The sequence below is a fragment of the Mobula birostris genome, chromosome 8 (assembly GCF_030028105.1).
Source record: "Mobula birostris isolate sMobBir1 chromosome 8, sMobBir1.hap1, whole genome shotgun sequence".
In the NCBI taxonomy this organism is placed as follows: Eukaryota; Metazoa; Chordata; class Chondrichthyes; order Myliobatiformes; family Myliobatidae; genus Mobula; species Mobula birostris.
Window position 1 is genome coordinate 67547051 of NC_092377.1, and position 14481 is coordinate 67561531.

Sequence of the window (14481 nt, forward strand, 5' to 3'; positions counted from 1 at the left end):
AAATCCTAACAAAGTAGAGCCTTTAATCTGCCTTCTTTGTGACTACGTCAATATGTTTTGCCCAGAACAGATCTTCCAAGATGTTGATACCTAGGAACTTGAAGGTGCTCACCCTTTTCACTGCTGACCCCTCAATGAAGACTTCCCCTTCCTAAAGTCCACAATCAATTACATGGTCCTGCTGGCATTGAATGCAAACTTCTTGTTGCAAACTCACTCAGCCAGCTGATTTATCTCACCCCTGTATGCTTCCTCTTCACTATCTGTAATTCTAGCAATGAGAGATGTCACTGGCAAAGTTACAGATAGAGCTTAAGCTGTGTTTAGCCACACAGACATCAATGTAGGGAGTGTAGAACAGTGGGCTAAGCACACATCCTTGAGGTGCACCTGTATTGACTGTCAATGAGGAAGAGAGGTCATTACAAATCTGCACTGATTGGTCTCCCTAGATAACTCCCTAGGTATCTAGACAGGTAACTCCCTAGGTATCTAGACACTACAACGCAGAGCAGAGAGGCAGTGAGTTTGCATCTGCCATAGACCTGTTGTAGCAGAAGGCAAACTGCAGGAAAACCAGGTCCCTGCTCAGGCAGGAGTCAATTTTAGCGATGACCAACCTCTCATAGCACTTCATCACAGAAAGTGAGAATGCTACTGGGTGATAGTCATTAAGGCAGTTCAGCTTATTCTTCTGGGGCACTGGTACGACTGCTTCCATTTTGATGCAGGTTGGAAACTCAGGCCACAGCAGTGAGGTTCAAGATGTCTTTGAACATTCCAGCCAATTGGTCGGCCCATGTTTCCAATGCTTAGCCAGGTACATCATTGGGGTCTGATGCCTTATGAGCGTTCACCTCTTGAAGAATGTTCCTCTTAAAAACTAAAAATGTGAAATACAAACGTTTGTAAATACATATAACCATATAACAATTACAGCATGGAAACAGGCCATCTTGGCCCTTCTAGTCCGTGCCGAACTCTTACCCTATCCTATTCCCACCGACCTGCACTCAGCCCATAACCCTCCATTCCTTTCCTGTCCATATATCTATCCAATTTAACTTTAAACAACAACATAGAACCTACCTCAACCACTTCTGCTGGAAGCTCATTCCACACAGCTACCACTCTCTGAGTAAAGAAGTTCCTCCTCATGTTACCCCTAAACTTTTGTCCTCTAATTCTCAACCCATGCCCTCTTGTTTGAATCTTCTCCACTCTCAATGGAAAAAGTCTAACCACGTCAACTCTATCAATCCCCCTCATAATTTTAAACACCTCTATCAAGTCTCCCCTCAACCTTCTACGCTCCAAAGAATAAAGATTTTATGAGAGTGGAAGCAGATGGAGTGCAATACATATTAAATATGCCTTCTCTCACAGTTGCCTTTACATGATTAAAACTGAGATCACAGATAATTTAGTTTCAGGCTAGATTACTTATTTTTTCATCCATTATTTTTCACACCCTTAGAAGATTCCAAAGCACATGGATGCAAATTAGTACTGTTCAAGTGTTGTCATTGTTCTGATGCACACAAATATATACTGTGAATGAAGCAGATCCAAAATATATAAAGGCAGTCTTTCACTTCCTAAGTATATATGAATTAGAATCATAATCAGTTGCTCATCACCTCCTACAGGACATTCCAGAAGACTGAATTTAATGACGACATTGTGTTTTGGTCAAATGGAAAATTTCTGCGGGCTGGTTAAAATTGATTACATATGATTATGGGTGAAAAAACCATGTCTTTATCATAGCAATCTTACTGTCAACCCTATAAGTTCTGATCCACTCAAACTTTATGAACTGATGCACTTTTGACTTGTCACGGGTATATTTATATAATTTTATCACACTTATTAAGAACAGGGCAAGAATGGGGGTGGAGGGGAGGGGACTAGGAGAGACAGACAAAAGGCACAAAATAGTATAGAATGTAGAAAGAAGCAGGGGGAAGAGCTGGGGAGAGGAGTGTTAAGAAAGTGGAGGAAGAGAGTGAGAGGCTTAATTGCTTAAGCCTTGATTACTGCTCTGCTTTTATTAAAAGTTTTATGTATATTTCAAAACATTTCAATAATAGAGAATTATGTAATATTGGCAATTTTGATTGTTGCAGAACATGGTGTGAAGAGCTAGTAAGGGTTTTTTCCCTATTTCGTGCTGACTTGTTTTGAAGACAGGCCTCCCACAAAAACCACACTGGTGAGAATGGTTCTGCTGCCAATCAAGACCTCACTTCCAGAAATCACCCAAGTGGTTTTAAGAAATTCCCAAACAGATCAGCATAAATTAGGTCATCAACAAGCACAGATGGTTCACAGGTGAACACAATTTAATACAGGTGAGTAAATGTGAAAAACATTCACGCACATTAAAACAAACCTTTAAAAGTTATACTACACACCTGTGAATCGTCTTTTTCCTGCCGCATCAAACTCGGATTGTGGAATTGCACTGAATGGCCTAGCAAACTCTGTTTCTGTTGGAGACTCAGCTGTTGTAGGTGTTGCCGTTGTAAATAGCTGAAATCCTAGGAAAATGCAATAAAAATGTTAAACTGTTTATGACATCAAATCATCTAACACCTGATAAATTTATCAAGAATATTAGACCATGTTGTAGGTGGTATAATTTATAAGTATGCAAATTACCCAAAAGTTGATGGTTTTAAGGATAACACAGAAGGTTGTCACAAGCTACAGCAGTATATAGATCAGATACAAAATTAGGCAGAACACTGGCAGATGGAATATAATTCCAACAAGTGTGAGGTGATGTATTTTGTAAAGTCAAATTAGAGTAGATATATACAATGATGCTAGAAAGTTTGTGAACCCTGTAGAATTTTCTCTGTTTCTGCAAAAATATGACCAAAAATGTGATCAAATCTTCACGCAAGTCCTAAAACTAGATGAAGAAAACCTAATTTAAAAAGTAACACAAAAAACATTATACATGTTCACTTATTGAGAAAAATGATCCCATATTACATGTATTTGTTGGAAAAAGTATGTGAACCTTTGCTTTCAGTAACTGGTGTGACCCCCTTATACAGTATAAACTCAACCAAACATTTCCGCTAACTGTTTATCAGTCCTGTACATCGGCTTGGAGGAATTTTAGGCCATTCCTCCTGACAAAACTCCTCCTGACACCAACTCTGGGATGTTGGTGGGCTTCCTTGCAGGAATTGCTTGCTTCTAGTCTTTCCACAACGTTTCTATAGGATTAAGGCCAGGACTCGGCCATGCCAAAAAAAAATTTTTTTCTTTTCAAACCTTTCTGCTATTGATTTACTCTTGTCTTTTGGATCATTGTCCTATTGCATTATCCAACTTCAATAAAGCTTTAGGTAACAAACTGCTACCCTGACATTCCCCTGCAATTGGTCTTGATACAATTTTGCATTCAAGGTTCCATCAACCATTGTAAGCTGTCCAGGCACTGAAGCAGCAAAGCAACCCCAAACCACGATGCTCCTTTCACCATGTTTCACAGTTGGGACAAGGTCTTGGTATTGCAGACATCCCACCCTGCAAAAGCTCATTTCAAGGAGGTAGCACCACCATTCCAGGGAGGTAGCACCCCTGCCCCCTGCAACCCCATATCAGCACCCCCCCCCAATGACCTCCAACGGTGTATGTAATACTTTGTTTAGTGATTTTGTCTAATCTGTAAACCAAGTTGGGTATATGCAGAAAATGTGACATTAAAGTATGTACTTATATTATATTATCATGTTTATTCTATTACAACTTATGTCCAGTCTATTCCGCAATTTAGTTTTCGTTGTATTCATTGCAGAAAACTCCGCTTCGCAGTGATATGATGTTGGAAATGTAAGCAACATTTTCAGTGCTTCCGTGGCTACCTCAGGATATTTAGCCTTGACTTTGATCCAGAATGCCCGCAGAGATGTTATGTCAAACATACTTTTCAGCCCATCGTCATTTGCAAGCTCGAGGAGTTGATCTTCCCGCGCTGACATGAACAACACGCAGGTGATGACCTCACGTGCGTTCAACAGTGCATGACAGGGAATGAGGAAAGGTGCAGCTGACTAATATGGTTTCATATCGCCAAATCATATCGTTTCCTCGTGGCCCGGTGGCTGGGGACCACTCTTAGCACGAAGAGAGACCAATCAGGATGCTTGCTCTCCCTCTCCCTCTCCCTCTCAAAAAATCGATTTCCATGATATTGTATATAATTTCCGGGCATCAGGGAGCCACTATCGATATGCCGGAGACTCCCGCAACTTCCGGGAGAGGTGGGATGTCAGCTATTGGTGTGCAGTGCCCTTTTTCCTCCAAACACAGCAATGTGCATTTCTGCCCTAAAGTTCAATTTTTGTCTCATCTGTCTACAGAACATTATCCCAGAAATGTTGTAGAACATCCAGGTGGTGTTTTTCAAACTTCAGGTGTGCAGCAATGTTTGTTTTTGGAGAACAGTAGTTTCCTCCATGGTGTCCTTCCATGAGCACCATTCTTGTTCAGAGTTTTCTTATAGTGGAGACCCGAACAGAGATTTTAGTAATTTCTAGAGATTTCTGCAGGTCTTTTGCTATTGCCCTTGGGTTCTTTTTCACCTCCTTCACCATTGCTCTTGGTGTGATCTTTGCAGGATGCCCACCCCTAGTGAGAGCAGCTGCAGTACTGAGTTGCCTCCATTGGTAGATAGTTTCTCTTACTGTGTACTAATGAACACTCAAGTCTTTAGAAATGCTTTTGTAGCCTTTTCCAGCTTCATGCATCTCTACAATTCTTCTGATGAGGTCCTCTGAAAGTAGTTTTAATCAAGGCTTGGTGTACATAAAGAGATCTTTCTTGAGAAGAGCAGGCTCTGTCAATAACCTGACTCTGTGTGTCTTTTGTTTTTAATATAGGGCAAGGCACCTGTACAAACCACACCTCCAATCTCATCTCATTGATTGGAACACATGACTCCAAATAGTGTTTGTAGAAGGCATTAGCCCAGAGGTTCCTATACATTTTCCAACAAATACTTGTAATATTGGATCATTTTTCTCAATAAATAAATGAACAAGTATAACGTTTTTTGTTGTATTTATTTAATTGGGTTTTCTTTATCTAGCTTTAGGACGTGTGAAGATTTGATCACATTTTGGGTTATATTTATGCAAAAATATAGAAAGTTCTGCAACATTCACAAACTTTCTAGCATCACTGTATAATGTCAGGCAGCTACTGAAAAGGCAGGTTAATGGAAAGGAGGAGCTTGGGGCAGAAGTCCAAATTTCCCTGAAAGTGGCAACGTAGATATGTAATACCCCGGTTCATATTTTTTACTGTTATGCTGTTCTGTGCAAGCTGCTTGTTTGGGTTACTCTCGAAGATAAGAGATAGGAGAATTGTGTGCCATCCAATTAGGATGGCCAGATTAATGGGAGGCTTCTCTGATGAGGGACACTAAGTTTGTGCTTGGGGCTTTGGTTCAAGGGGAGGAAGAGAGAAGATGCCAGAGAGAAGAGGTCATAGGATTCGACCCGGAAGAGGGTCATGATTTGACGAAGCCCAGAGTGAGATCAAAGGAGGATCGGTGAAGGGGAAACTGTGAGCTCCAACTTGTGCACATTAGACTGCTTCATTAAGATGGGCCCTTTCCTTTTTTTTTGTTCTCTCTTTACCAACCCTTTAGTCAAATTAAGAATTATAAAGCTAAATGTTTTAATTTTAATCGCCTCACTATAGGAAGGATGTGGAAGCATTGGAAAGGGTACAGAGGAGATTTACCAGGATGCTGCCTGGTTTAGAGAGTAGGCATTATGATCAGAGATTAAGGGAGCTAGGGCTTTACTCTCTGGAGAGAAGCAGGATGAGAGGAGACATGATAGAGGTATATAAGATATTAAGAGGAATAGACAGATTGGACAGCCAGCGCCTCTTTCCCAATGCTCAATACAAGAGGACATGGCTTTAAGGTAAGGGGTGGGAAGTTCAAGGGGGATACTAGTTTTTTACTCAGATAGTGGTTGGTGTGTGGAACGCACCGCCTGAGTCAGTGGTGGAGGCAGATACACTAGTGAAATTTAAGAGACTACCAGACAGGTATAAGGAGGAATTTAAGGTGGGGGGTTATATGGGAGGCAGGGTTTAAGGGCCGGCACAACATTGTGGGCCAAAGGGCCTGTACGGTGCTGTACTGTTCTATGTTCTAATTGTATGTGGTGTGCTGTCTGTTTTATCGTGATACTTATTTGTAACAAGAGTACGAATCACGCAGCATCCACACAAAACGGGGTATCGGGGTGGACTCACATCTCAACCTCACACGTCTGGCGGGGCCGGAATTGTCTTCCCTGGACTTGCACAGCCGATGGAACCAGAGTGTTTCAGATAGATAAGAGGAAGGAGGAGAATGGCGTGTTTGCACTCATAAGTTTGGGTACAGAATATAAAGGTTAGAGCATTATGTTCCATCCTTATGAAACACTGGATATTTCTGTTTCCCACACTACATAAAAAGGATGCGTTGCGCTGGAGAGCATGCAGAGAAGATTCACAAGGATGGTTCCTTCACTCGGCAATTTTGGTCATATGGATTGTATATGGTGTGTTAGTTTTCACTGAAATAAAGGAGGGTGAGAGGTGACCTGTATACAAGCTCATGAACGCTGCCAATAAGGTGAATTGTCAGCTTTTTTTTCATAGTCGAGATATCAAAAATACAAGGGGAGAAATTGGAAGTAAGAAGGAGAATCTTTAAAGGGCACTTGAGGGGTAAGTTTTTATTTTATACAGAGAACAGTTGGTATCAGGAATTTGCTTCCAGAGGTGGTGGAATCAGGTACTGTCACTACATTTAGACCATAAGATATAGGAGCAGAATTAGGGCATTTCATCAAGGCTGATCCAATTTCACTCTCAGCCTCAATATCCTGTCTTCTCCTTGTATCCATTTGTGCCCTGACCAAACAAGAATCTATCAACCTCTGTCTTAAATGTACACACAGGCTTTACATCCACAGCAGCCTGTGGCAAAGAATTTCACAGATTCAACACTCTCTGGCTAAAGAAATTCCTCCTCATCTCCATTCTAAAATGACACCCCTCTATTCTGATGATGTGTCCTCTGGTCTTAAGACTCTCTCACCTGAGGCACCTTAGGAAATATCCTCTCCACATCCACTCTATCAAGTGATCCTCAACTGATTCTCCTGTTTGCTATCTCCTCAAAGAATTCCAACAGATATGTCAGGCAAGATTATCCCTGGAGGAACCATGCTGATTTTGGTCTATTTTATCATTAGCCTCCAAATACTCTGAGTCCTCATCCTTAATAAACAACTCGAAGATCTTCCCAACCACTGAGTTCAGACTAACTGGCTTCCTTTCTTTTGCCTCTCTCCCTTCTTGAAAAGTGGAGTGACATTTGCAATTTCCAGTTTTCCGGAACCATTCTAGAATCTAGTGATTTTTGAAAGATCATTACTAATGCCTCCACAATCTTTTTAGCCACCTTTTTCAGAACCCTGGTGTGTAAACCAATGTGGTCCAAGCGACTTATCTATGTTCAGACCTTTCAGTTTCCCAAGAGCTTTCTCCCTAGTAATGGTAACTTCACAGACTTTATAACTTCTGACTCCTGGAACTTCCACCACATTGCTGGTGTCTTCTACAGTGAAGACTGATGCAAAATACTTATTCAATTCATCCGCCATTTTATTATCCCCCCCCCCCCCCATTACTACCTCTCCAGCATCGTTTTCCAGCGGTCCAATATCCACTCTTCCCTCTCTTTTACATTTCATGTATTTGAAGAAACTTATAGTATCCTTTTTAATATTATTGGCTAGCTTACTTTTGTGTTCCATCTTTACCTTCTTAATGACTTTTTTAAGTTTCCTTCTGTTGGTATTTTAAAGCTTCCCAATCCTCTAACTTTCCACTAATTTTTGTTCTATTATATGCCCTTTCCTTGGCCTTTATATTGGCCCTGACCTCTCTTGTTAGTCATAGTTCTGTCATCTTGCCTTTAAAACACTTCTGCCTCACTGGGATGAATATCCTATGCCTTCCAAATTGCTTCCAGAAATTTCAGCCACTGCCACTCTACCATCATCCCTGCCAGTGTCTTTTCCAATCAATTCTGGGCAATCCCTCTCTAATGCCTTTGTAATTCCCTTTACTCCACTGTAATATTCATACATCCGACTTTAGCTTCTCCTTCTGAAAACTCGGTGAATTTGATCATATTATCATTACTTTCCCCTAAGGGTTTCTTTACCTTAAGTCCTATAATCAATTCCAGATCATTGTGCAACACCCTATCCAGAATAGCCAGCACCCTAGTGGGCGCAACCACAAGCTGCTCTAAAAACCCATCTCGTAGGCATTCTAGAAATTCCCTTTTCGATTCTAGCACCATCCTGATTTTCCCATTCTACCTGCATATTGAAATCCCCCATGTAACATTGCCCTATTGGCATGCATTTTCTACCTCCCATGGTAATTTGTAGGCCACATCCTTACTACTATTGGGGGTCCGTATACAACTCCTATCAGGGACTTTTTACCCTTGCAGTTCCTTAGCTCCATCCACAATGATTCAACACCTTCCAACCCTATGTTACTTCTTTCTACTTAATTGATTTCACTTTTTACCAACAGAGCAAGCCACCCGCTCTGCCTTCCTGCCTGCCCTTTCAATACAATATGTATCCTTGGACATCAAGCTCCCAGCTTTAATCTTCTTTTAACCACGATTTAGTGATGCCCACAATGTCATACTTGCCAATCTGTGATTGTGCTACAAGCTCATCTACCTTATTCCGTATACTGCACGCATTCAAATACAACTCCTTGAGTGCTGTATTCAGCCTTTTAAATTTTGTCCGCCTTTGACATTCCAGCTCATCCTGTTGACTGCAATTTTGCCCTATCATCAGCCTCTCCTTGCTGGGAGTTTCACTACACACTGCCTCTGTTTATAAACCAACTACCTCATCATCAGCACTATCACTCTGGTTCCCATCACCCTGCAAAATTAGTTTAAACCCTCTTGAACAACTCGAGCTAATCTGCCTGCAAGGATATTGGACCTCCTCAGGTTCAGGTGTAACCCATCTCTTTTGTACAGGTCATACCGTCCCCAGAAGAGATCCCAACAATACATAAATCTGAAATCTTGCCTCTTGCATCAGTTCCTCAGCCACGCATTCACCTGCCAAATCGTCCAATTCTTACCCTCACTAGCACGTGGCATAGGCAGCAATTCAGAGCTTATTACCCTAGAGGTCCCATTTCTCAGTTTTCTACCTAGCTCCCTAAAATCTCTCTTCAGGAGCTCCTCACCTTGTCTACCAATGTCAATGGTGCCAATGTGCATCAAGACTTCTGGCTGCTCACTATTGCCCTTGAGAATGTCATGGACACGATCCAAGACATCCCTGATCCTGGCACCAGGGAGGCAAGATACCATCCAGGTGTCTCTATCACACCCGCAGAACCTCATCTCTGTTCCTCTGACAAGGGAATCTCCTATCAACACTGCAGTCCTCTTAAACTCTATGCTCTTTTGAGCCTCATCAACAGACTCAGTGTCAGAGACCCAGTCACTGTGACTCCCCCCGTTGGGTTGTCCCTCATAATGGTATACATATTTTTGAGGGGAACAGCCACAGCTGTACTCTGCACTGGCTGTGCATTTCCCCATTTCCCCTCCTTCTCCTGACAATTACCCAGTTACCTGTCTCCTGAAATCTAGGGGTGACTACCTCTCTGTAGCTCCTGCTAGTACTTACTCATTCTCTGAAAAAGACCATAAGATATAGAAGCAGAAGTAGGCCATTCGGCCTATCAAGTCTGCTCTGCCATTCAATCATGGGCTGATCCAATTCTTCCAGTCATTCCCACTGCCCTGCTTTCACCCCATACCCTTTGATGCCCTAGCTAATCAAGAACCTATCTACCTCTGCCTTAAATGCACCCAATAACTTAGCCCCCACAGCCACTCGTGGCAAAAAATTCCACAGATTTACCATCCTCTGATTAAAGTAATTTCTCCGCATCTCTGTTCTAAATGGACGTCCTTCAATCCTAAAGCCGTGCCCTCTTGTCCTAGACTCCCTTACCATGGGAAATAACTTTGCCATATCTAAACTGTTCAGGCCTTTTAACATTCAGAACATTTCTATGAGATCCCCCCTTATTCTCCTGAACTCCAAGGAATACAGCCCTAGAGCTGTCAGATGTTCCTCATATGGTAACCTTTTCATTCCTGGAATCATTCTCGTGTATCTTCTCTGAATCCTCTCCATTGTCAGTATATCCTTCCTAAAATAAGAAACTGCAGACAATACTCCAAGTGCAGTCTCACGAGTGCCTTATAGAGCCTCAACATCACATCCCTGCTTTTGTATTCTATACAGTAACTCTAGAAATGAATGCTAACATTGCATTTGCCTTCTTCACAACCAGCTCAACCTGGAGGTTAACCTTTAGGGTATCCTGCACAAGGACTCCCAAGTCTCCGCATTTTGAATGAGTCAAAGGGTGTTGAGCTGCAGCTCCATTTCCTTAATAGCTGCAGCTCCATTTCCTTAATATATTCTCTCAGGAGCTGCAATTCTGTGTACCTGATGCAGATGTATTTATCTGGGAGACTGGATGTCTCCCACACTTCTCATATCCCACATACAGTATAGATTCTATACTATAGAACACTGTCCCTGGAGCTATTCTCACTCATCTACTATGCCTTAATAAATGAGGAATGATGGGGGGGAGGGGGGAAGAGAGAGAGGGGAGAGAGAGGGGGAGGGGGGGAGAGGGGGGGAGAGGGGGGGAGAGGGGGGGAGAGGGGGGGGAGGGGGGGAGAGGGGGGAGAGGGGGGAGAGGGGGGGAGGGGGGAGAGGGGGGGAGAGGGGGGGAGAGGGGGGGAAGGGGGGAGAGAGGGGGGAGAGAGGGGGGAGAGAGGGGGGAGAGAGGGGGGAAAGGGGGGGGTGAGAGAGAGGGCAACTTACAAGACAATGCACGTCACCTGAACCTGATCTCCCCTAAGCCTGAAGACCCAAAGCCCCTCCAAAGACAGGTACACTTCAAAAGAATGGCCACCACTCCATCTGCACCCAAACCACTCTTATTGGCCCTCTCCTATGAATCCCTCCCGCTGATTGGTCGCACCTCAAATCAGAAAAACCACCACAAAACTCTGCCTTCAAAATCTCAATTGCTGCCCTGATTAAAAAGCAGCTCCCTTCTTGCACCCCTGATGTGGATTGTCTGTCCAACTCAGAGAAAACTGGTTCAAAGCTCTGCTTTTTATATCATGAATGTGGACCTGACTGAAAGATAACTCTTTTTACGCATTGCCACTTGCTGATTCGTTGCTCCTCAAATCAGAAAAAGTGCCACGAAATGCTGCCTCCAAAATCTGTCCCTGATTAAAAAGTAGCCCTTTTCACAAACCCCTGGTGTGGATTGGCCAATTTAATAAGCTCACAGTCCTAATGCAGGTAAACGGGATGGGATCTTTCTGATAGATGTAGATGAACATAGGTGGCTAAAGAGTCAGTTTCTATGCTGTACAAATCAATGAATCTAAACTACTGACCATTAAAATAATAAATGGAAATAATCTTCCACTGCAGTAGAACATAAAATAAATGGACTTACTACTTTAAAAATTTGGCCACGTTTTTCTTATTAATACATTTTTTCCAATTCCATAAACCTCCAAAATGCTAAATATTCCCATGTAACTTTGAGTGATAAGCTCTCATTCCTCTTGCTTCATGTTGACCTAATGAGATACTATCAGTTTGGTAATAAAGATAGCTCATTCTTTTTTCCAATAAAAGCCTCTTTGTTCAAGAATCCGGTGCTCTATTTCCGTTTGCATTAAACATACTTCAAGGAGACCAAGTGCAAAACAATCATCAATAATTAAAACATTCAAATATGGCAACATTCATGGAACTATGACATAAGCAACACACATCAAAGTTGCTGGTGAACGCAGCAGGCCAGGCAGCATCTCTAGGAACAGGTACAGTCAACATTTCAGGCCGAGACCCTTCGTCAGGACTAACTGAAGGAAGAGTGAGTAAGAGATTTGAAAGTTGGAGGGGGAGGGGGAGATCCAAAATGATAGGAGAAGACAGGAGGGGGAGGGATGGAGCCAAGAGCTGGACAGGTGATTGGCAAAAGGGATACGAGAGGATCATGGCATAGGAGGTCCGGGAAGAAAGACGGGGTGGGGGGAACCCAGAGGATGGGCAAGGGGTATATTCAGAGGGACAGAGGGAGAAAAAGGAGAGTGAGAGAAAGAATGTGTGTATGAAAATAAATAACAGATGGGGTACGGGGGGGGGGGCATTAGCGGAAGTTAGAGAAGTCGATGTTCATGCCATCAGGTTGGAGGCTACCCAGACGGAATATAAGGTGTTGTTCCTCCAACCTGAGTGTGGCTTCATCTTTACAGTAGAGGAGGCCATGGATAGACATGTCAGAATGGGAATGGGATATGGAATTAAAATGTGTGGCCACTGGGAGATCCTGCTTTCTCTGGCAGATAGAGCGTAGGTGTTCAGCAAAGCGGTCTCCCAGTCTGCGTCGGGTCTCGCCAATATATAAAAGGCCATATCGGGAGTACCGGACGCACTATATCACCCCAGCCGACTCACAGGTAAAGTGTCGCCTCACCTGGAAGGACTGTTTGGGGCCCTGAATGGTGGTAAGGGAGGAAGTGTAAGGGCATGTGTAGCACTTGTTCCGCTTACAAAGATAAGTGCCAGGAGGGAGATCAGTGGGGAGGGATGGGGGGGACGAATGGACAAGGGAGTCGCGTAGGGAGCGATCCCTGCGGAAAGCAGCGGGGGTGGGAGGGAAAGATGTGCTTAGTGGTGGGATCCCGTTGGAGGTGGCGGAAGTTACGGAGAATAATATGTTGGACCCGGAGGCTGGTGGGGTGGTAGGTGAGGACCAGGGGAACCCTATTCCTAGTGGGGTGGCGGGAGGATGGAGTGAGAGCAGACGTACGTGAAATAGGGGAGATGCGTATAAGAGCAGAGTTGATAGTGGAGGAAGGGAAGCCCCTTTCTTTAAAAAAGGAGGACATCTCCCTCGTCCTAGAATGAAAAGCCTCATCCTGAGAGCAGATGCGGCGGAGACGGAGGAATTGCGAGAAGGGGATGGCGTTTTTGCAAGAGACAGGGTGAGAAGAGGAATAGTCCAGATAGCTGTGAGAGTCAGTAGGCTTATAGTAGACATCAGTGGATAAGCTGTCTCCAGAGACAGAGACAGAAAGATCTAGAAAGGGAAGGGAGGTGCCAGAAATGGACCAGGTAAACTTGAGGGCAGGGTGAAAGTTGGAGGCAAAGTTAATAAAGTCAACGAGCTCTGCATGCGTGCAGGAAGCAGCGCCAATGCAGTCGTCGATGTAGCAAAGGAAAAGTGGGGGACAGATACCAGAATAGGCACGGAACATAGATTGTTCCACAAAGCCAACAAAAAGGCAGGCATAGCTAGGACCCGTACGGGTGCCCATAGCTACACTTTTAGTTTGGAGGAAGTGGGAGGAGCCAATGGAGAAATTATTAAGAGTAAGGACTAATTCCGCTAGACGGAGCAGAGTGGTGGTCGAGGGGAACTGATTAGGTCTGGAATCCAAAAAGAAGCGTAGAGCTTTGAGACCTTCCTGATGGGGCATGGAAGTATATAGGGACTGGACATCCATGGTGAAAATAAAGCGGTGGGGGCCAGGGAACTTAAAATCATCGAAAAGTTTAAGAGCGTGAGAAGTGTCACGAACATAGGTAGGAAGGGATTGAACAAGGGGGGATAAAACCGTGTCCAGGTATGCAGAAACGAGTTCAGTGGGGCAGGAGCAAGCTGAGATAATAGGTCTGCCAGGACAGGCAGGTTTGTGGATCTTGGGTAGGAGGTAGAAACTGGAAGTGCGAGGTGTGGGAACTATAAGGTTGGTAGCAGTGGATGGGAGATCCCCTAAGCAGATAAAGTTGGTGATGGTGTGGGAAACAATGGCCTGGTGCTCCTTAGTGGGGTCACGATCGAGGGGTAAATAAGAGGAGGTATCCGCGAGTTGTTGCTGTGCCTCGGCAAGGTAGAGGTCAGTACACCAGACTACAACAGCACCCCCCTTATCGGCGGGTTTAATAATAAGGTTAGGATTAGTGCGGAGGGAGTGGAGAGCAGAGCGTTCCGAAGGAGTGAGGTTGGAATGGGGGCAAGGTGCGGTGAAGTCGAGACGGTTGATGTCCCGTCTGTGGTGAAGTCGAGACGGTTGATGTCCCGTCTGTGGTGAAGTCGAGACGGTTGATGTCCCGCACTGGGACTCCTGGAGGTGGCAGCAGAGGGAGATAAGGTGAAGACAGCATAATGAATGCTTGCAATCATTTGCCAAGGCACAGACCATAAGAGTAGGAGGTTTCTTCATAACTTTAAAATACATTGCTTAAGCCACAGCTGGACTAGTGTTTACAG

At 43.9% G+C, this 14481-nt stretch overlaps 1 protein-coding gene across 6 annotated transcripts in view; it reads right to left on the minus strand.

Moving 5' to 3' along the window:
- Positions 1–14481, minus strand: part of fndc1 (fibronectin type III domain containing 1) — a 200525-nt gene that overhangs the window by 38439 nt on the left and 147605 nt on the right. For all 6 annotated transcript variants that reach the window (XM_072265367.1, XM_072265368.1, XM_072265373.1 and 3 more), the window contains one exon: positions 2418–2543. In XM_072265367.1, the coding sequence (XP_072121468.1) occupies positions 2418–2543 (126 nt within the window). The remainder of the gene's footprint in view (positions 1–2417; positions 2544–14481) is intronic.